The sequence below is a fragment of the Pristiophorus japonicus genome, chromosome 13 (assembly GCF_044704955.1).
Source record: "Pristiophorus japonicus isolate sPriJap1 chromosome 13, sPriJap1.hap1, whole genome shotgun sequence".
Classification (NCBI taxonomy): domain Eukaryota; kingdom Metazoa; phylum Chordata; class Chondrichthyes; family Pristiophoridae; genus Pristiophorus; species Pristiophorus japonicus.
In genome coordinates, this window is record NC_091989.1 from 138,479,767 (window position 1) to 138,502,031 (window position 22,265).

The following is a 22,265-nucleotide window of genomic DNA, read 5'->3' on the forward strand; positions in this document are numbered from 1 at the left end:
GGGCAACTCGGGATTTCCAGCCCCAGTGGAAATGATGGGAGTTGTGGTTTTCATCCTACTGCTGTGGACCTACAATAAGAGTATATCGCAACAACTTGTACCACATGACAATAAGATAGAAAAAGATCATTCACCTGCACCATAACTTTCCAAAATAATGTGTGAGCCGTGGAAAAAACCAGCTTCTATCATCTTGCACCATCTCTGCAGAAGAGATGATGTGCAAACAATGGAAATCATTTTTTTGCAGCATTTTACTAAGCCTTTATAACTTTTTTTTAAGTTGGTTAAGGTAATTTTGGAAGTTGCAGGTCTTGCCTCCCAGTGCCACGTCTCAATCTGAGCTATGGCTCAACTTTTTTTGGTGCCATGTGGTTGGTCTGTGGGCTAAGCCATTGGCCATGCCGTCTATGAAGCCCATGGTTCGTCATTGACCTTGCTATGCCGTTAACAGATTGACATTGCATGAATTTGCAGCGCAAATGTAGTGCAATATGAATGGAGAGTTAAAATGTCCAATTAATAGCATTCACTGCTAAACACGTTTTCCAGCAAATTCAGGCCCAAACTTTTTTTTAAAGAAACATCTGAGAATTAATTGATAGGTAAGTTCCACATCCAAATGAATTTGAACTATTGAGGAGAAATGTAATAAGCTTTGAAATACTCAAACCTTAATCAGCTAAGATTAAGGTTCTAATATCCTGAGGACTGCGAGCAACTTGAAACTGTGGATACTGGTTCAATTATTTTATCATGGAAGTAATTTTAATTCCAATATTTATAGACTTGAATTAATACATTGTTACATTTATGAAGCTGAATAAATTGGATTATTTGATGAAACGGAAACTATATGCATCTGTAATAAAGAGGGAAGATGTTGTTATCAAATGTAAATGACTTATTGTTTCTTGATTTGCTATGATGGAGATGTAATTTTACAGATTTTTTTATAGTTTATATTTTATTATAATGTAACAGTGCATTACAAAGTCAAATTATGTGTTTAACTCTGTCTAAAATAAAGATGGTTTATCTCTATCAAAATATGTTAACAAGAATGTGCTTTAGTTTAGTTCTTTTTAGAGGCTTGATAGACAAAATGAAAATATCATTAAACTATATTCCCAGACAAAAATGAGTTCAGTTAGTGGAAACTTGTAGAAGAACAGGTCTCAGCTGTTTTAGAAAACAGTTACCTGTTCAAGAGAAGCATTTCACTACTACTTAAATCATTTGACAGTGTCCAGAAGAAAATCTAGTAGAATTAAGTGGAATTACGAAAGTTTGTATATTCTCATTATAAATACATTTTCCATTTGTGCAGTTTTCATGGAGAATAATGTTTCGTAAATCATTTTTTCCCCACGAGTTGCAGTTGCAGTACCTAGTCACCAAATGCTCAAAAGATTTAGGTATTTTAGTTCTGAGAGCTTCTTAGTACTTGGCATAAGAATTTGGTCGGGGGAGTGAGAATCAGTCTGTGAACCATACCAATTGATATCAGGTACAAAACATGATCGCAATAGCTAGCAGGCTGGAGGAAAAAATTTGCATGACATGCTCCCCAGAAAGCTGTTGAGGCTAAGTCTATTGAAAATTTCAATACTAGATTGATGACTTTTTCTTCGGTAAGGGTTTTAAGGGATATGGAACCAAGGCAGCTAAATGGAATTCGGATACAGATCAGCCATGATCTAATTGAATGGAACAAGCTTAAGGTGATGAATGGTTTACTGCTATTTATCTGTTTCATGCTTCTGCTTTTAGTTAGCATGCAGGTACAGCATGTAATTCAGAAGGCAAATGGAATGTTGGCATTTATTGCAGGGGGGATGGAGTATAAAAGTAGGGAAGTCTTGCTACAACTCTACAAGGGTGTTGGTGAGACCACATCTGGAGTACTGCGTACAGTTTTGGCCTCCTTATTTAAGGAGGGATATACTTGCATTGGAGGCAGTTCAGAGAATGTTCAGTAGGTTGATTTCTGAGATGAAGGGATTGTCTTATGAAGAAAGGTTGGGCATATACTCATTGGAGTTTAGAAGAATGAGAGGTGATCTTATTGAAACATGTAAGAATCTGAGGAGGCTTGACAGGGTAGATGCAGAGAGGATGTTTCCCCTCGTGGGAGAATTTAGAACTATGGGGCATAGTTTCAGAATAAGGGGTCACCCATTTAATATGGAGATGAAAAGGAATTTCTTCTGAGGGTCGTGAATCTTTGTAATTCTCTACCACAGAGAGCTGTGGAGGCTAAGTCATAGAATATATTTAATGTGGCGATAGACAGATTTTTGAACTACAGGGGAGTCTAGGGTTAATGGGAGTGGGCAGGAAAGTGGAGTTGATGCTAAGATCAGATCAACCATAATCTTCTTGAATGGCGGAGCAGCCTCGAGGGGCCAAATGGCCTACTCCTATTTCTCATGTTATGTACTTTACCTTCTTTAAAAACAGTACATTTTCTTCTTTTTAACGCTGAGAAAATCGGTTTTGCTGCCTCACATTAAACATGAATAAATGTGAAAGGAGCTGTGCTGAGCAAAATTTCATTCAACGTCATTGAAAGTGTCGCTTAGCTGATCTTTTAAATTAGGTTTGTCTAAACTTACATTTATTTCCTTTCAGTTTTAATGGTGATATGATACCTGATATATTTGGAATGGTCAAGGGGAATCCTAAACCACAGATATGCTCATTGATTGGAAGGTAGGTACCAGTATTCACGTTGCATTCTATAGAATTGGTTAAAATGTTAAAGAAATTTGCCAGTTATTTTCCAATTCCTAAACCACCGGAAGGAAGTTTTCTTATTAGACGTTATCTGTTTGTATATTTGTGGTTCTCTTAATTTGAATACATATTTCATTACATTTCTGGGTATTTCATTAATCAAGCAATTAAATTGCACATTAAAGCATTAATTATTGAGGTGAAAAAGGAATTTTATTATCTGGTAGACTGACATTTAATACAGTATGTAAAATGATTTGTATTATACTGAATCCGAGTTTCAGCCACATAATGCCCACAGATTATAAATTGAATATACTTTGGGTCTTTAAATCTGTCATCTAAGACATTGAGCAAATTGACATGACCTGTTTGTTAGGGATATAAATGGTTTGTGGCTGTGAGTACTTTAGAAGAAAACCTATTCCAGTGTATTCTCATTTGTCAGAGTGTTGTGCTTTTGTTATTACAAAGAATTGAAAACTTATCTCGAGTGTATTTCACTGTTATCTTTCTGGATGCTATGGTCATTACTCTAGTTGGACCCATTTCTGGAGGTTCTGCCACATGACAATCGTTCACATGACATTCGCTGCAGTCTGCAAATGTTATTGCATTTAATTAATTTGATAACTGCTCTTTCAAGTTTTCACTACGAGTATAAAACCAGAGAAGTCCTGCTACAACTGTACAGGATATTGGTGAGGCCGCACCTGGAGTACTGCGTACAATTTTGGTCTCCATATTAAAGGAAGGATATACTTACTGTTCAGAGAAGGCTGATTCTGGAGATGAGGGGGATGATTTATGAAGATAAGTTGAATAGGTTGGGCATATACTCATTGGGTTCAGAAGAATGAGAGGTGATCTTATCGAATTAGATAAGTTAATGAGGGGGCTCGACAAGATGGATACAGAGAGAATATTTCCATTCATAGGGGAAACTAAAACTAGGGGACATAGTCTCAGAATAAGGGGTCGCCCATTTAAAACCAAGATGAGGAGAAATTTCTTCTGAGGGTTGTAAATCTATGGAATTCTCTGCCCCAGAGAGTTGTGAAGGTTGGGTCATTGTATATATTTAAGGCGGATATAGACAGATTTTTGAACGATAAGGGAATAAATGGTTATGGGGAGTGGGCAGGGAAGTAGAGCTGAGTCCATGATCAGATCAGCCATGATATTAAATGGCGGAGCAGGCTCAAGGGGCCCACTCCTGCTCATATTTCTTATGTTCTTATGCAAGTCACAGGGAGACCGGCAGCAAATTGTGTTTCAGGATGCGAATGCACAAGTTGGTCTTGACAAATTGGCCACTACCCAGATACAATGTAATAGTGTCATTACATCATGGCATTATCATGGACAGACAGGCATGTACAAATGTGTTTAAAATGTGAGTGTGCGAGAGGGTTGGGAGGTGTGTTTCAAATCTATGAAGATCACACTGGTGCAGTGCTTTTACTGGCCACAGTTGGGCCAGTGGTGGGCACTATATGGCAAACCTGCTTCAAATTTCTGCTTCAAGAAATTGATTTTCTGGCATTTGCTCACTAGTTCCAATTCTGTAATCACCTGAAGCCATAATGTACCAGTATCATAAATTATTAAGCTTTCATCATTAGTTATCAAGCTACCCAGCAGTGCATCAGTCTCTCAACTGAGCAGTGCTGAACATTGACTTTCTTTGTCTTGACCATTAACTGGTGGCTCAACTGAAATTTACTGTTCAGTGCCATATTCTCTATTGTGTTCAGAATAATTCCACAAGACTATGTTGTAAGCTCAAACCATTGTGACCTTGGTCTCTTTAATGTAACTCCAAAGTGGATTGCCTTTTATACCTGCTTGCCCAGGGTGCACAGGTGACACTTAGGTCTCCCACTGGTGTGCCTCTTGGTGGCAAGTCTTACCATTGGTGAGGTTTGCATACATAACATCACTTCCCCGCCCCCCCCCCCCCCCCCCCATCCCCCCAAAGTCTTATGTACAAGTTATTTACAGGTTGAGGCGATCTGGGTCGATCGCCTGAGTTGAAGTCCTAGCATGGCTGAGTTGGTCGGATCATTGCTGCACGGCAGCGCGGCTGGTCTGATCGGACTGTCGGGCATGGTGGGTTTATTCTCGTGGTTGACAGCAGTGAGGTCTGGTTGGGTGTGTGTTGGTGGATCATAGATGGTAAAGTCGTCTTCAAACTGTTCTTGGTTGTCAGTGAATCGCAGTTTGGTCTGATCCAAGTGCTTTCTGCACGTTTGCCCATTCAGCAGTTGAACAAACAAACACTCTATTCCCCTCCTTGGCTGGTTGGGTGTGTGTTGGTGGATCATAGATGGTAAAGTCTTCTTCAAACTGTTCTTGGTTGTCAGTGAATCGCAGTTTGGTCTGATCCAAGTGCTTTCTGCATGTTTGCCCATTCAGCAGTTTAACAACAAACACTCTATTCCCCTCTTGGCTAAAACTGTGCCAGCAATCCATTTGGGACCATGACCATAGTTGAGAACAAACACATGATCATTAACCTCAATGTCACGTGATACAGTCGCGCGCTCGTGGTACACATTATACTGGTGCCGCTAGGTTTCTACGTGATCATTGAGATCCGGGTGGACGAAGGAGAGCCTGATTTTGAGTGCTCTCTTCGTTAACAATTCTGCAGGGGGAACCCTGGTGAGCGAGTGGGGGCGCATCCGGTAGCTGAGCAGGACCCGAGATAACCGGGTCTGCAAGGAGCCGTCCGTTGCGCGTTTCAAGCTCTGCTTGATGGTTTGGACTGCCCGTTTTGCTTGACCATTGGATGCGGGCTTAAATGGGGCAGACCTGACATGCTTAATGCCATTGTGGGTCATGAACTCATTGAATTCCGAGCTGGTGAAACACGGTCCATTGTCTAACGAGGACATCGGGCAAACCATGGGTGGCGAACATGGCCCTGAGGCTTTCAATGGTGGCAGTGGACGTTCATGATATTATACATTCAATCCATTTAGAGTAAGTGTCCACTGCTACTAGAAACATCTTTCCTAGAAAAGGGCCTGCAAAATCTACGTGGACTCTGGAAGATGGTTTGGAGGGCTAGGACCACAGGCTCAGTGGGGCCTCCCTGGGTGCGTTGTTCAACTGTGAGCAAGTGTTTCATTGGTGTATGCATGACTCCAATTCGGAGTCAGTGCCAAGCCACTAAACATGCGACCTGGCGATAGCCTTCATCATGATTATGCCTGGGTGGGTACTGTGTAGGTCGCATATAAACGTTTCCCTGCCTTTTTCTGGCAAAACTACACAATTCACCCATAGGAGACAATCCGATTGGATGGACAATTCATCCTTGCGTCGGTGGAACAGCTTAATTTCATCTTGCATTTCCCCGGGAACCACCGACCAGCTCCCATTTAAGGTTGCAGCTTTTTACTAATGATACCACAGGGTCTTGACTGGTCCAGGTCCTGTTCTGGCGAGCCGTGACAGGTGACCCCTCGCTCTCAAAAGCATCCATTACCAGAAGCAAGTCTGCGGGTTGCGCCATTTCCACCCCGGTGGTGGGCAATGGTAGCCAACTGAGGGCGTCAGCGCAGTTCTCAGTGCCTGGTCTGTGGCGGATTACATAGTCATACGCGGACAATGTTAGTGCCCATCTTTGGATGCGGGACGAAGCATTGGTGTTGATACCTTTGCTTTCTGAGAGCAGTGAAGTAAGCGGTTTATGGTCAATTTCGAGCTCGAACTGGAGACCAAATACGTATTGATGCATTTTCTTCACCCCGTATACATATGCAAACGCTTCTTTCTCAACCATACTGTCGGCTTTTTCAGCCTTGGATAAACTTCTGGACGCATATGCAACCGGTTGCAGTTTGCCTGACACATTTGCTTGCTGTAACACACAACCGACCCTGTACGACGACGCATCACAAGCTAATACTAAACGTTTACATGGGTCATACAATACAAATAACTTGTTAGAGCATAGCGGGCCTTATTAAAGGCTGTCTCTTGAGATTTACCCCAAACCCAGTCATCACCCTTGCGTAGCAATAAATGCAGTGGTTCCAGCAAAATGCTCAACCCTGGTAGAAAGTTACCAAAATAGTTGAGGAGTCCCAGGAACGAACGCAGCTCTGTCACGATCTGTGGTCTGGGTGCGTTCTTGATGGCCTCCGTCTTGGAGTCCGTGGGTCTGATGCCATCTGCCGCAATCTTTCTCCCCAAAAATTTAACCTCTGGTGCCAGGTAAAAACACTTGGAGCGTTTCAGCCTGAGTCCCACTCTGTCCAGTCACTTTAGAACCTCTTCCAGGTTGTGCAAGTGTTCGGTGGTGTTGCGACCAGTGATCAAGATGTCGTCTTGGAACACCACGGTGCGTGGAACCGATTTTAGCAGACTCTCCATGTTCCTCTGGAAGATGGCCGCAGCCGAGCGAATCCCAAAGGGGCATCTGTGGTATATGAACCGTCCTTTGTGCATGTTGATGTAAGTCAATTTCTTTGACGGTTCAGCCAGCTCCTGTGTCATGCAAGCAGAGGTTAGATCTAGCTTGGTGAATGAATTTCCCCCTGCTAGCGTTGCGAATAGGTCCTCTGCTTTAGGTAGTGGGTACTGGTCCTGTAACGAGACTCGGTTGATGGTTACCTTGTAGTCCCTGCAGATTCTGACCGTCTCATCGCTCTTTAGCACCAGCACGATTGGACTGGCCCACTCGTTGAATGCGACTGGCAATATTATTCCCTCTCGTTGAAGTCGATCTCTACTTTCTCTCGCATCATATATGGGACTGCTCGGGCCTTGTGATGAACGGGTCGTGCCCCAGGAACAAGATGGATCTGCACCTTGGTGCCTGTGAAGTTGCCAATCCCTGGCTCAAATAACGGCGGGAATTTGTTTAGCACCTGGGCCCACGAAGCGTCATCCACCGAAGACCGAGCTTTGATGTCGTCCCAGTTCCATCGGATCTTTCCTAGCCAGCTTCTGCTGAACTGCGTTGGGCCATCGCCTGGTACAATCCATAGTGATAAATCATGCATCATTCCGTCATACGATACTTTCACTGCCGCACTGTCGATAACAGATATAAGTTCTTTGGTATAAGTGCGCAGCATTGTGTGAATCGGGCTCAGTTTTGGCGCCTCTGCCTTGTTGCCCCACAGTTTCTCAAAAACCTTCTGGCTCATGATTGACTCGCCCCCGTGTCCAATTCCATGGAGACTGGAATGCCGTTAAGTTTAACTTTTAACATTATCGGAAGGCTTTTGGTGGTGAAGGTGTGTACCCCATATACTTCCTCTTCATCCTCCGGTTGAGTTTCCTCTCCTTGTTCAGCGTGATCCGTGCTGGATCGGTCGTCCTCTGCTGACTCTGCCACGTGGTAAGTCAGAGGTCGTTTGCACATTCGCTGGAGGTGCCCCATTGTTCGACAGCCATTGTACACATGGTGCTTGAATCAACATTGATGGGCTCCATGACTGCATTTGCAGCGCCAACATGGTGTTAATGGATACACATTTACACCCCACAGTGGTCTCTGAGTCACCCTAGGCCTGGCCTCTGCGGTCATGTAGGCCCTGCCATGTATGGTTCTGCCCGCTGAAGGCATTATTTTATGCACAGTACTTGCTGATGAGCTTCGATGCTGTGAAGATATCTGTTTCGTGTTGTTGCTCGTGGATATGAAAGCCTGGGCTATCGTGATGGCCTTGTTCAGATCTAGGGATTCGGCAGACAGCAGTTTGCGACGAATGACCTCGTGGCCGATTCCAAGCACGAAAAAGTCCCGCAACATTTCCCCCAATGATCTGGCAAATTTGCACTGTCCCGCAAGGCGTCTTAGGTCGGCGACAAATCCCGCCGCGTTCTGGCCCTCTGAGCGATGGTGCGTGTAAAAGCGATACCTGGCCATTAGGATGCTCTCCTTCAGCTTGAGGTGTTCCTGAACCAGCGTGCGCAGCTCTGTGCAAGTCTTGTCCGTTGGTTTGACCGGTGCCAGCAGATCTTTGATGAGGTCATATATCAAAGACCCACATACGGTGAGGAGAATCGCCCTGCGCTTGACAGCCGTGTCCAGCTCGTTGGCCACAAAGTACTTGTCGAGACGCTCAACGAAGGCTTCCCAATCATCACCCTCACCAAATCCAAATCTCTCAAGAATACCAATGGCAGCCATTACCGCGTGAAAGTTCGTGATCTGTAACTCGGCGCCAATTATTGTGTTCAGAATAACTCCACAAGACTATGTTGTAAGCTCAAACCATTGTGACCTTGGTCTCTTTAATGTAACTCCAAAGTGAGGAAGCAGCATGGTGGATTGCCTTTTATATCTGCTTGCCCAGGGTGCACAAGTGACCCTTCGGTCTCCCACAGGTGTGCCCCCTGGTGGCATGTCTTACCATTGGTGAGGTTTGCATACATAACATTCTCCTTAGCCAGTTTCTACAGGTTTTTAGTTTGCTTTCTGCTGATTTTGATATCTAATTTATAAGCCAAAAGAAATCCTGTATTCCGTATATTGGTCATGCCAGTAGAAACCAATTGTTAGACTGTACAAATATTTCTGTTTTGCTCTCAAGTCTCCATATAAACTGCATCTATCGACATTTTCCTGTCTACTACTTCAGTTACTTCATCAAAAAATTTAATTAGGTTCGTTAGACATGATCTGTGCTTTACAAATCCGTTGTAGTTAGAATGTGGGACTCGCTACCATAAGGAGTAGTTGAAGCAAATAACACAGATGCATTTAAGGGGAAGCTAGATAAACGATGGAGAAAGGAATGCAACAACAGCAACTTGTATTTATATAGGGCCTTTAACATAGTAAAATGTCCTAAGACGCATCACAGGAGTATTATGAGACAAAAATTTGACACCGAGCCACATAAGGAGAAATTAGGGCAGGTGGCCAAAAGCTTGGTCTTGAAGGAGGAAAGAGAAGTCTAGAGGTTTAAGCAGGGAATTCCAGAACTTAGGGCCGTGGCAACAGAAGGCTCGGCCACCAATAGTTGAGTGATCATCATCAGGGTGCTCAAGGGCAGAATTAGAAGAGCGCAAATATTTCAGCGGGGGCGGGGGGGCGCGGTGGTTGCTGAAGGAGATTACAGAGATGGTGAGGGTCGAGGCCATGGAGTGATTTGAAAACCAGGATGAGAATTTTGAAATCCAGGTGTTGCTTAACCGGGAGCCAATGTAGATCGGTGACCACAGAGGTAATAGATGAACGGGACTTGGTGCTAATTAGGACATGGGCAGCTGAGTTTTGGATCACTTCAAGTTTAGGTAGGGTAGAATGTGGGAGGCCAGCCAGGAGTGCGTTGGAATAGTCAAGTCTAGAGGTAACAAAGGCATGGATGAGCGTTTCAGCAGTGGATGAGCTGAGGCAAGGATGGAGACGGGCGATGTTACGGAGGTGAAAATAGGCGGTCTTAGTTATGCTGCAGATATGTGGTCCAAAGCTCATTTCAGGGTCAAATATGACACCAAGGTTGCGATCAGTGTGGATCAGCTCAGACAGAAGTTGGGGAAAGGGATAGAGAAAGTGGCTAGGGAACGGAGTTTGTGGCAGGGACCGAAAACAATGGCTTCAGTCTTCCCAATATTTAATTGGAGAAAGCTTCTGCTCATGCAGAACTGGATGTCACCAAGCGGCAACATGTAGATGAGAAATAGGAGGGGCCAAGGATAGATCCTTGGGGTACATCAGAAGTAATGATGCCGGAGCGGGAAGAGAAGATGTTGCAGGTGATTCTCTGGCTATGATTAGATAGATAAGAATGGAACCAGGCGAGTGCAGTCCCACCCAGCTGGACGACGGTGGAGAGGTGTTGGAGAAGGATGGAGTGGTCAACCGTGTCAAAGGCTGCAGACAAGTCAAGAAGGACGAGGAGGGATAGTTTGCCTTTGTCATAGTCACAAAGGATGTCATTTGTGACTTTGATGAGATATGTTTCCGTACTGTAGCAGGCTTGGAAACCAGATCGGAGGGGTTCAGACATGGAGTTGCGGGAAAGGTGGGCACTGATTTGGGAGGCACAACACGTTCAAGGACTTTGGAAAGGAAAGGGAGATTGGAGGTGGGGCAGTAGTTTGCAAGGATGGAGGGGTGGCAGTAGTTTGCAAGGATGGAGGGGTCATGAGTACCTTTTTTTGAGGAGAGAGGTGATGATGGCAGATTTGAGGGAGAGGGGGACAGTACCTGACGAGAGAGAACCATTAACAATGTCACCTGACATGGGAGCCAGAAAAGGCAGTTGGGTGATCAGTTTGTTGGGAATCGGGTCAAGGGAACAGGAAGTGGGTCTCATGGACAAGATGAGTTCGGAGAGCTCATGAAGGAAGATCGGAGAGAAACTGGAGAAAGATGTGAGGTCAGGGCTAGGGCAGGGGAGATCCTTGGAGGAAGTTTGGCCTGATGAGGTCGGGGAATGAAGGGAAGACGCAGAGGCGGCTGAACAGATGGTCTCAATCTTGGAGACAAGGAAGTCCATGAGCTCCTCACACATTGTCAAAAGGTGAGGGTGGAGGCTGGGGAAAGGGGTTTAAGAAGACGGTTAGCAGTGAAGAATAGAAGCGGAGTTTATCTTTGCATTCCAGAATGATTCTGCATATTCCTCTACTCCGGGGGACTGCTGAAGAAGAAGAAGGACTAGTGAGCAATCTTGGCAGACGAGAGCAGGACCCGATAATGCTTTATGCAGTCCAGCCAGATCTGGCAGTGAGTGGCTAAACCAGTTGTGCGCCATATCCGTTCAATTCTGCATTCTTTGGACTTCAGGGCTGTATCAGGCAGAACAGCCAGGGGGAGAGAGAGAGTAATTGTTTTAATAGGGACTAAGGCATCAAAGGTGGTGGTGAGGGTATGATTGAGCAGATTGGTAGCTATAGAAATGTCATGGTGAATGGAGGGCCAAAGGCTGGATAGTTGGGAGTTCATAAATGCAGTTGTAAGAGAGTCGGGAGAGGGTTTTTTCCAAAGGCGGACACAGGATGTAGGGTTGGATGGGGGTGGGGGTGTGGAAGGGGAATGTGGGTGGTGAGTGATGTAAGGAATTGGTGAGAGATGCCCTTATCTATGGTTGACACGATGGGAGTAGTGAGGCCATGAGCGATGGCAAGGTCGAGGGGGTGGCCGTGAATATGGGTTGGGGAGTTTGCATGGATGGCAAGATTAAGGGAGGATAAGAGGCTAGTGAATTCAGCAGAGAGAGCGCTTGATGAATTAAGATGAGGTTGAAATCGGCAAGGATGAGAAATTGTTCGGTGCAGAGGCTGAGGGAGGAAAGCAGTGAAGAAATATCAGTAATAACATTTTTATGGTACTTGGGTGGGTGAAGAGAAAGCGCTGGAGGAGTAGGGGGACAGACTAAAGTATGATTTGCTGATGAGAGCCACATCACCACCACGGCGGTCTGAGTGGGGCAAGTGGTGCAAGGTATAGTCAGGTGGGGAGGCTTCATTTAAGGGTAAGGTGTCATCGCCCCTCAACCACATTTCCGTCAGGGACATGATATCAATGCAGTCATCCACGATAAGCTTATGGATAGCAAGGGCTTTGTTCGCAAGCGAACGGACATTCTGGAGGAAGATGAGCGTCCACTGGGTCAGCGGTTGGGAGGAATGAGTTGGATGGGGAGGAGATTGGCAAGATTCGCCCCCAGTGGGTGCATTGGGTGGACAGGTCGGCGAGAGAGTAGATGGGACAGTTGGGGTTGCTGCTCGTAAGGAGGCAGCAATGGGTGCCTCGATGGGTTCTTCGTAGGACTCCAGGAGAGGCAGAGAGGGAAGCTGTAGAGAGTTCGAGGTTGTGCCGCAGGAAGGAGTCAGTAGTGGTGCAGAAAGATGATGGCAAAGTAGACGCAAGTTTGTAGGTCACCGGAGATCAAAGCAGCGGAGAAAAAGTAAAACCACAGCCAGTGACCAGCAAAGTAGAACGTGTGAAGCAGCAGCTGCTAGCTATAAGCCAGCAGAGCTGAAAAACCAGTAGAACCAGTTCAGCGGTTCAGCAGAGACACAAACGCAGAAGAAATCGAAAAATATGTTCATGTGGTTAGATGATGAAGGGTGCCAGTATAACAAAAGAAAGCAAGAAAAAGAAAGGGATTTACATTTATGTAGTACACACCACACACACCTAATATAAACGAGGAAACTTGGTATCGCTTTTTGATCCTGAGAAATATTTCTTTTTTATTATTCTTAACTTTACACACACTGATAATTATTAAGAAAAGCATCACTGTAAACAGAAACTTTGCAACTGTTGCCCAATTAAGATCATGGATATTACGTGGAGCATAAACACCAGCATGAACCTGTTGGGCTGATTGGCCTGTTGCTGTGATGTAATTACTATGTAATACGATGCAAGAATGTAATATCCATGATCTTAATTGGGCAACAGTTGCAAAGTTTCTGTTTGCAGTGATGCTTTTCTTAATAATTATCAGTGTGTGTAAAGTCACCTCCATGGGCGGCACCTCCTCCAAAGTCAGTTCATACAGCTCCATCCCCTCCCCCTCACCCCCATGATCTTGGTCTGGAGGGTTGGATTGGAAAATGTTCTCCTCTTCAGGTTCATCCTCGTCTGAACCATCTTCTGCATTGTCAGGGTTGGCCTCAAGTTCTGCAAAATATAACAGAACAGTCAAATGGTTAGCAGCAGAGGAGGGGGCAGGATGGGTGGCATGAGTAGGCTCACACATCGCAGGCCAGGCAGCAGGCTGATTTGAAGGACAACGGTGAATTTTCAGGACTTGCCCTCTCCCTCGTGTGTGGGCCCAGCTTGTGCGGTACTGATTGCTTTTTTTCCAGGCAGGACCCATCAAAGCAGCGGCCCTCTTCAATGGTGTCAGAGGGTGCAGATTTGCCAGGCCTCCTCCAGTTCAAGTTCTTTCCCTTTTATTATGTGCCACCTTCCTCTGCAAAGATGAAAATCCAACTTTTTAGAGAGGGTGTCTTTCTGCTGGGTGGGACATATACAGCTGGTCACATTTACAATTGCAATTCCATTGAATAAATGAAAATATTACTTGCACTAACTACATGACCAAGGTCCTGCCATTTCTTTTTACTGGCCTCCAGATCTTGTGGTGGTCACCACTGCGTAGTAATCTTCTGCAACTTGGTTCCAATGTTTCATAATTTCTTTGGGTGGAACTTTTATGTGACCTCTGCTGGTGTCCAGCTCCTGCCATCTGTTCTCAATCACAGTAACTAGTGCCGCCACTTCTTCCTGCAAGAAATTCTTGGCCCTTGCACTGCAATGCATCTTGCATTGCTTCAGTTGCGATTTTTCCAATGCTCGCACAGCACTCCTTCTCACAAACACAACTGGCTCTTTAAAAATGGTCAATTGCCAAATCCGAGCTGTACTGAGTATGCGCATCCACTGGAACGACGTCAAAAATTTAACTCGCCCCCCCGGCACATGCGCAGAAGGTGCGGCTTTGTTTTTCGGCACAGACAGCAGGCTCCACCCGCCAAGGAAACTGGACATGCTGCGCGGCGCCAAATTCAAATGATAAATCGGGGAAACTTTGGCAAAATATTTCTGCCGCATTTCTGGTCTAGAAAAATGGGTGTAACTCTGGCAATATGCCAGAAAATGGGCTTGGGGAAAATTGAGCCCTAAGACTTGAGCATGTAATCTTGGCTGACACTCCAGTGCAGAACTGTGGGAATGCTGCAGTGTCAGAAGTGCCTTCTTTCGGATGAGACATTTAAACCAAGGTCCCATCATGTAGACATAAAATATCCCATGGCACTATTCGAAGAAGAGACCTTCCGTGACTAGTGGTTTGAGTGTTGGTGGGACATTCCATAGTTTCACACCGTATGAAGTTGCGGGTCCCAGAGGTGTGGTGCAGCGAGGCACACCCAGGGCCCCACCGTCCCAGGTTGCGGGTTCCAGTGTTGGGGTGCGAGCCACACCCGTGGGGAGGAGGGGAAAGAGAGCTCGACCACGCTCTCCTGAGATGCAGGATCTAACAGATGTGGCTCAGATGATGTCATTGAGTGCGGAGAGCATTGACCTTACCCGATCACCCCTGGACGCCATCAGTGGGGTGAGTGATGAGGTAGCGGGACTGTCGGGAGAAGTAACAGCAATGACACGAGAAATGGGAATGATATTCAGGACCAAGAGTGAAGGAATAGTGGCCATGAGGGAGGGAATGTCCGAGGTAGTGCAAACCACGTCACTGACCATGAGGGAGGGAATGTTGTAGCTCATTGAGACGCTGTCGGGGTGCATGAGGGACAGCACGTTGGAGTTAGCTGCTGCAATAAGGGAACACGCCCAGACCCCGCGTCCATTGACAGAAGCAACTGTCACTCCCACTCCAATCCCTACACCAGCCTCTGAAGAGCCCAAAGCCGGGCCCTCCAACTTGCTACCTGATGCCGACGCCCCCCCACCCTCAAGAGGTGCGCAGTACCCGAGATGTCAAGCCCAGAAACACTGCGCCACCGACTGCGGGCAGGGGTGGTGGAATGTACAAGACCAAGTGTGGCGGGCAGTCTTAGAATAAGGGTGATGAGAGATGGGTGCAGCTTTTCTTTGTTGTTGTTATTGTTACTGTTCTCAAATTAAAAGTTTTTTGTAAGTTATGTAAATCTACAAGTTTATAAGTGATCTTAAAGTAAAGTTTGAAGCAAGAATAATTTTATTAAAATTAAGTACATTGTAAACTTTTGACTAAAATATATTTTACACTAAAACTGAATCATGTTCCATTAACACAACACAACATTATGGCCCCAAGTTTTGTGCCGTGGCGAAAACGGCGCACCTCCGAGCTGGGCGCCTGTTTTTCGCGCCGAAAACTGCGCCTAAAAAAAAAAAGTCCGATATTCGAGCTCGATGTCTGCTTGGCACAGCGCGCTCTTCGCAGCAGGGGGCGGAGCCTAACACTCGCGCCGATTTTCTAAGTAGCAGGGGGCGGGTACAATTTAAATTAGCCTTCGTGGTGCCGGCAACCCTGCACGTGCGCGTTGGAGCGTGCGCGCACGCGCAGTCTCACACAAACATTGCCACTCGGCCATTTTTAAAAATACTGCAGAAAAAGTGAAGATTTGTTTCTTGGACCCCTGCAAAGGCTTGTAATTTAATTTTTTTTGATATTTCTGTGTGTGAGGGAGTGCTGAATAAATCACCTGCTGAAATCAGTGAGTTCAGCTTTTCACTGCTAAACTTGTAGAACCAGTGCTGCATTGGTGCATGCAAATTAAGGACTGTATGTTTGGAGAAATAAGAGTGCCAATTCAACTTTGCAATAATACGTGGTGTTGACAATGCAGCACCCATTCTGCAAATTTAAATATAAAACTGCCTCTCCCTGTCCAACTGGCCTCAGTCCCCCTCACAGCTCGAAGGCTGCTGCTGTATCTTCGGCTGCCAGCCAGCCACTGACGCCGCTGATATCCTGTGGCCGAATGGCCTCATGTCCGCCCGCTGCTGATTCTTTGACTGCCGGCCAGCCACTGACGCCGGCCCTAAAGCGTGGCCGAATGGCCTCAAGAACCTTAATGAGCTGCGTGTGTCCTGCGTTGATTCTTCTGCTGCTGGCCAGCCACTGACGCCGCTGCTATCTCATGGCCGAGTGGCCTCACATCGGTCCGCTGATTCTTCGGCTGCCGGCCAGCCACTGATGCCGCTGATATCTCATGGCCGAATGGCCTCGGGTCCGTCCGGTGCTGCTTCTTCGCGGCCAGCCATGAAGAGAATGAAGGCCTGCCTCAAGCACTGCAGCTCAGCTCGAAGCTTGCTGCCGCTGCCGTCGAGACACTGACGCTACACCGCTGCCTGTCTCCAACATGAAAGGCCTGCCTGAAGCACTTTTACACAGGTAGGAACATGGTTTATTTAATCTTTTCTTTGCTTATAAATTTTTATTCAGGTTGGATTTATTTGTATAATATTTGTATAAGTATAACTAAGGATTGATTGTAGAATTTAATGAAACATAGAAACATAGAAAATAGGTGCAGGAGTAGGCCATTCGGCCCTTCTAGCCTGCACCGCCATTCAATGAGTTCATGGCTGAACATGCAACTTCAGTACCCCATTCCTGCTTTCTCGCCATACCCCTTGATTCCCCTAGTAGTAAGGACTTCATCTAACTCCTTTTTGAATATATTCAGTGAACTGGTCTCAACAACTTTCTGTGGTAGAGAATTCTACAGGTTCACCACTCTCTGGGTGAAGAAATTCCTCCTCATCTCGGTCCTAAATGGCTTACCCCTTATCCTTAGATTGTGTCCCCTGGTTCTGGACTTCCCCAACATTGGGAACATTCTTCCTGCATCTAACCTGTCTAACCCCATCAGAATTTTAAACGTTTCTATGAGGTCCCCTCTCATTCTTCTGAACTCCAGTGAATACAAGCCCAGTTGATCCAGTCTTTCTTGATAGGTCAGTCCCGCCATCCTGGGAATCAGTCTGGTGAACCTTCGCTGCACTCCCTCAATAGCAAGAATGTCCTTCCTCAGGTTAGGAGACCAAAACTGTACACAATACTCCAGGTGTGGCCTCACCAAGGCCCTGTACAACTGTAGCAACACCTCCCTGCCCCTGTACTCAAATCTCCTCGCTATGAAGGCCAACATGCCATTTGCTTTCTTAACCGCCTGCTGTACCTGCATGCCAACCTTCAATGACTGATGTACCATGACACCCAGGTCTCTTTGCACCTCCCCTTTTCCTAATATGTCACCATTCAGATAATAGTCTGTTTCTCTGTTTTTACCACCAAAGTGGATAACCTCACATTTATCCACATTATACTTCATCTGCCATGCATTTGCCCACTCACCTAACTTATCCAAGTCACTCTGCAGCCTCATAGCAGCCTCCTCACAGCTCACACTGCCACCCAACTTAGTGTCATCTGCAAATTTGGAGATACTACATTTAATCCCCTCGTCTAAATCATTAATGTACAGCTGGGGCCCCAGCACAGAACCTTGCGGTACCCCACTAGTCACTGCCTGCCATTCTGAAAAGTCCCCATTTACTCCTACTCTTTGCTTCCTGTCTGACAACCAGTTCTCAATCCATGTCAGCACACTACCCCCAATCCCATGTGCTTTAACTTTGCACATTAATCTCTTGTGTGGGACCTTGTCGAAAGCCTTCTGAAAGTCCAAATATACCATATCAACTGGTTCTCCTTTGTCCACTTTACTGGAAACATCCTCAAAAAATTCCAGAAGATTTGTCAAGCATGATTTCCCTTTCACAAATCCATGCTGACTTGGACCTATCATGTCACCATTTTCCAAATGCGCTGCTATGACATCCTTAATAATTGATTCCATCATTTTACCCACTACCGATGTCAGGCTGACCGGTCTATAATTCCCTGTTTTCTCTCTCCCTCCTTTTTTAAAAAGTGGGGTTACATTGGCTACCCTCCACTCCATAGGAACTGATCCAGAGTCAATGGAATGTTGGAAAATGACTGTCAATGCACCCACTATTTCCAAGGCCACTTCCTTAAGTACTCTGGGATGCAGTCCATCAGGCCCTGGGGATTTATCGGCCTTCAATCCCATCAGTTTCCCCAACACAATTTCCCGACTAATAAGGATTTCCCTCAGTTCCTCCTCCTTACTAGACCCTCCGACCCCTTTTATATCCGGAAGGTTGTTTGTGTCCTCCTCAGTGAATACCGAACCAAAGTACTTATTCAATTGGTCCGCCATTTCTTTGTTCCCCGTTATGACTTCCCCCGATTCTGACTGCAGGGGACCTACGTTTGTCTTTACTAACCTTTTTCTCTTTACATATCTATAGAAACTTTTGCAATCTGTCTTAATGTTCCCTGCAAGCTTCTTCTCGTACTCCATTTTCCCTGCCCTAATCAAACCCTTTGTCCTCCTCTGCTGAGTTCTAAATTTCTCCCAGTCCCCGGGTTCGCTGCTATTTCTGGCCAATTTGTATGCCACTTCCTTGGCTTTAATACTATCCCTGATTTCCCTTGATAGCCACGGTTGAGCCACCTTCCCTTTTTTATTTTTACGCCAGACTTCCCTTCCCCCCCCCGCCCTTCCCCCCCACCTCGTTCCCTACGCCTAATTTGTAACCTACGCCTGATTTTCTAAAGTGTAGACAAGGTTTTTTCGAGCGTACAAAAATCTTCACTTACTCCATTCTAAGTTAGTTTGGAGTAAGTTTTCACTCACGAAACTTTGAAATCAGGCGTAAGTGGCCGGACATGCCCCCTTTTGAAAAAAAAATTCTGTTCCAAAGTGAAACTGTTCTAACTGACTAGAACTGGAGCAAACTAAATGTGGAGAATTCCGATTTCTAAGATACTCCGTTCTGCACCAGTTGCTCCTAAAAATCAGGAGCAAATCATGTGGAAACTTGGGGTCTATGGAACAGCTCCAAACAGTAAACCTGTCCATGTGGAATAGTTGTCGCTGAGCCCTCAGGAATCAGGAAACGTTCACGGATGAGCTGCTGGCGTAAGGTTAAAGGAGCATGATGGCCCGCCCTCCTTCGCCGTTGTGCTCAGGCCTCAGGCACTTGCATGGCTTCCTCATCCATGTCGTCCTCTTCCTCCTACTCCTCCTGCTCGTCACCTGCATCTTGCACATCGTTATCATCAGCCACTCTCTCCGCAGGTGGGTCTTCCACTACCAGCTGCTGCTGCCTCATGATGGCTAAGTTATGCAGCATGTAGCACACAACAGTGAACTGACCGACAATCTCATGGCAGTACAGCAAGTAGCCTCCGGAATGGTCCAGGCATCGGAAACACTGTTTCAATATGCCAGTGGTCCTCTCAGTGATGCTGTGCATTGCAATGTGCAGCATGTTGTATTGACGGTCAGCTTCCATCCAGGTTATGCGTAGAGCCGTCATGAGCCAGGTAGCGAGGTCGTACCCTTTGTCTCACCAGCTCTGCCCTTCTGGCTGCTGCTGAAACATGGCAGATATAGCACTCTCACATAGGATGAATGCATCATGGGTGCTGCCAGGGTATCTTGCATCAACTGACATGATACGATGCATGTCGTCACACACGAGCTATACATTAAAAGGTGCTCGCAAGGTGATGTGGGTACAATCAATGCAGCCCTGTATCTTTGGGAAGTCAGCAATCCTGGAGAAGTCCACAGCCATGTCATGCATCGCATGGGCAGTCATGGGGAACTTTATGAAGTCATTCCTACGTGCGTACAGTGCAGCCGTGACCTGGCAAATGGCGACATGAGTTGCATGTTGAGAGATGGCACACACACCCCCAATTGTAGTTTGAAATGATCCGGAGGTATAGAATGAAAGTGCAGCTGCAACCTTCACTTCAACTGACAAAGCAGTCCTCCTGATGCTTCTAGGTTGCAGGTCTGCTTTGACCAACTCTCAAATCTCACTTGCAACTTACTTGCAGAAACGCAGCCTTCTGACACAGTCTGCATCACTCAGGTGGAGGTGTGAACGCATGTCTCGATATACCCGAGGTGGGTATGGCCTCCTGCCCAGCACCCTACGGGCTCTGATGTTCCTAATGCGATGAAGTCAAATCAATTGTCTCCTACATAGCACCATGATGCAGAAGGCTCACACAAGGTATGGCACTGTCAGTATTGCCCCATACTTAAATGTAATCTTTGAAAGAAGCTCAAAACGGCAGGAAAGCAGGCAGCAGAGGTTCGCAGTTGTATCTCTCCAGGTCTGGATGGATGGACCACACCCAAAGGTCTTGTGACTTCTCCTCTCTTTTCTACCCCTCACCCCCCCTTAATTGGTCTTGTGACTTCTCTCTCTTCCCTCCCCGGGCTCCAAGCCTTCCGATCAACACTTCTCGTCCCCCCATCCGCCCCCCATGGCTTGTTTTGTAGCCGAGCCCCTATGTCCGGGTGCGGGGCCGATTCTGCCAGTCAGACCTACGACCCTCCAGCCCTGCTTCAAGACGTTCGCTGGTGGCGTGTGTGTGAGTTTAAAAAAAATGAGAGAACTTCTGAAATCCAACAAATTTACACTTCTACGTTGACAGGTTTAAAAAAAAAAAAAGTTGAACTTTATTATTGATTTTGACAGTGTTCTTGACTCCCTCCAAAATCTTCGATTTTAAAACAATGGTGTCTTTCAGCACAGATTTGTGAATGTGCGCTGGTTTTCTTAACTCACCAGAAGGTTTTTCGGGAGTGGCCAGATACGCCGACGTAAGAGGAAAAAATGTTGGCCAAACTGCGACCAATTGAAAAAACCAGTGTAGACATGAGGGAACGCCCCCCTATGACGTTAAGAAAAAAACTGGCTGAGAAAAATCGTAACTAAGTCAGTTATGCTGGTGCAGATCGCAAGGGAAACTTTGAAAAAAAAATACACCAAAAAAACGACGCAGATGAACAGGGAAAATTGAGCCCTTAAGAGTGGGGCTTGAACCCACGACTTTTTGATTCAGAGGTGAGAGTGCTACCACTAAACATAAGAAATAGGAACACGAGTAGGCCATACGGCCCCTCCAGCCTGCTCCGCCATTCAATAAGATCATTGCTGATCTGATTATGGACTCAGCTCCACTTCCCCGCCCGCTCCCCATAACCCCTTATCCCATTATCGTTTAAGAAACACTCTATTTCTATCTTAAATTTATTCAATGTCCCAGCTTCCACAGCTCTCTGAGGCAGCAAATTCCACGATTTACAACCCTCTGAGAGAAGAAATTTCTCCTCATCTCTGTTTTAAATGGGTGGCCCCTTATTTTAAGATTGTGCCTTCTAGTTCTAATTTCCCCCATCAGTGGAAACATCCTCTCTGCATCCACCTTGTCAAGCCCCCTCATAATCTTATGTTTCGATAAGATCACCTTTCATTCTTCTGAATTCCAATGAGTAGAGGCCCAACCTACTCAACCTTTCCTTATAAGTCAACCCCCTCATACCCGGAATCAACCTAGTGAACCTTCTCTGAACTGCGTCCAAAGCAAGTATATCCTTTCGTAAATATGGAAACCAAAACTGCACGCAGTATTCCAGGTGTGGCCTCACCAATACCTTGTATAGCTGTAACAAGACTACCCTGCTTTTATACTCTTTGAAATAAAGGCCAAGATATCATTGGCCTTCCTGATCACTTGCTGTACCTGCATACTATCTGTTAAGTCTTGGATAAAGAGTCAGACTAGATACTGCAAGCTCAAAGTAAGTGTGACCGTAGTCCTTTATTACATATCTCAGAGTGCCTCGCCAGCCTGTGAGGCCTCCTTATATACACGTGCTCCCAAGGGATTGTGGAATCCCTTGGGACTCCAGGGGATAAGCCCTCTGGTGGTCAGTCATGGTAATTACAGGTTTACATACGTAACACTATCCTTTTGTGTTTCATGCACAAGTACCCCCACGTCCCGCTGTACTGCGGCACTTTGCAACCTTTCTCCATTTAAATAATAACTTGCTCATTGATTTTTTTCTGCCAAAGTGCATGACCTCACACTTTCCCACATTATACTCCATCTGCCAAATTTTTGCTCATTCATTTAGCCTGTCTATGTCCTTTTGCAGATTTTTTGTGTCCTCCTCACACACTGCTT

General features: G+C 45.9%; 1 protein-coding gene across 1 annotated transcript in view; it reads left to right on the forward strand.

Moving 5' to 3' along the window:
• itfg1 (integrin alpha FG-GAP repeat containing 1) overlaps positions 1 to 22,265 on the forward strand; it is a 331,482-nt gene that overhangs the window by 22,804 nt on the left and 286,413 nt on the right. Inside the window, exon 5 of the mRNA XM_070898049.1 lies at positions 2,635 to 2,715. Coding sequence (XP_070754150.1) covers positions 2,635 to 2,715 — 81 coding nt within the window. The remainder of the gene's footprint in view (positions 1 to 2,634; positions 2,716 to 22,265) is intronic.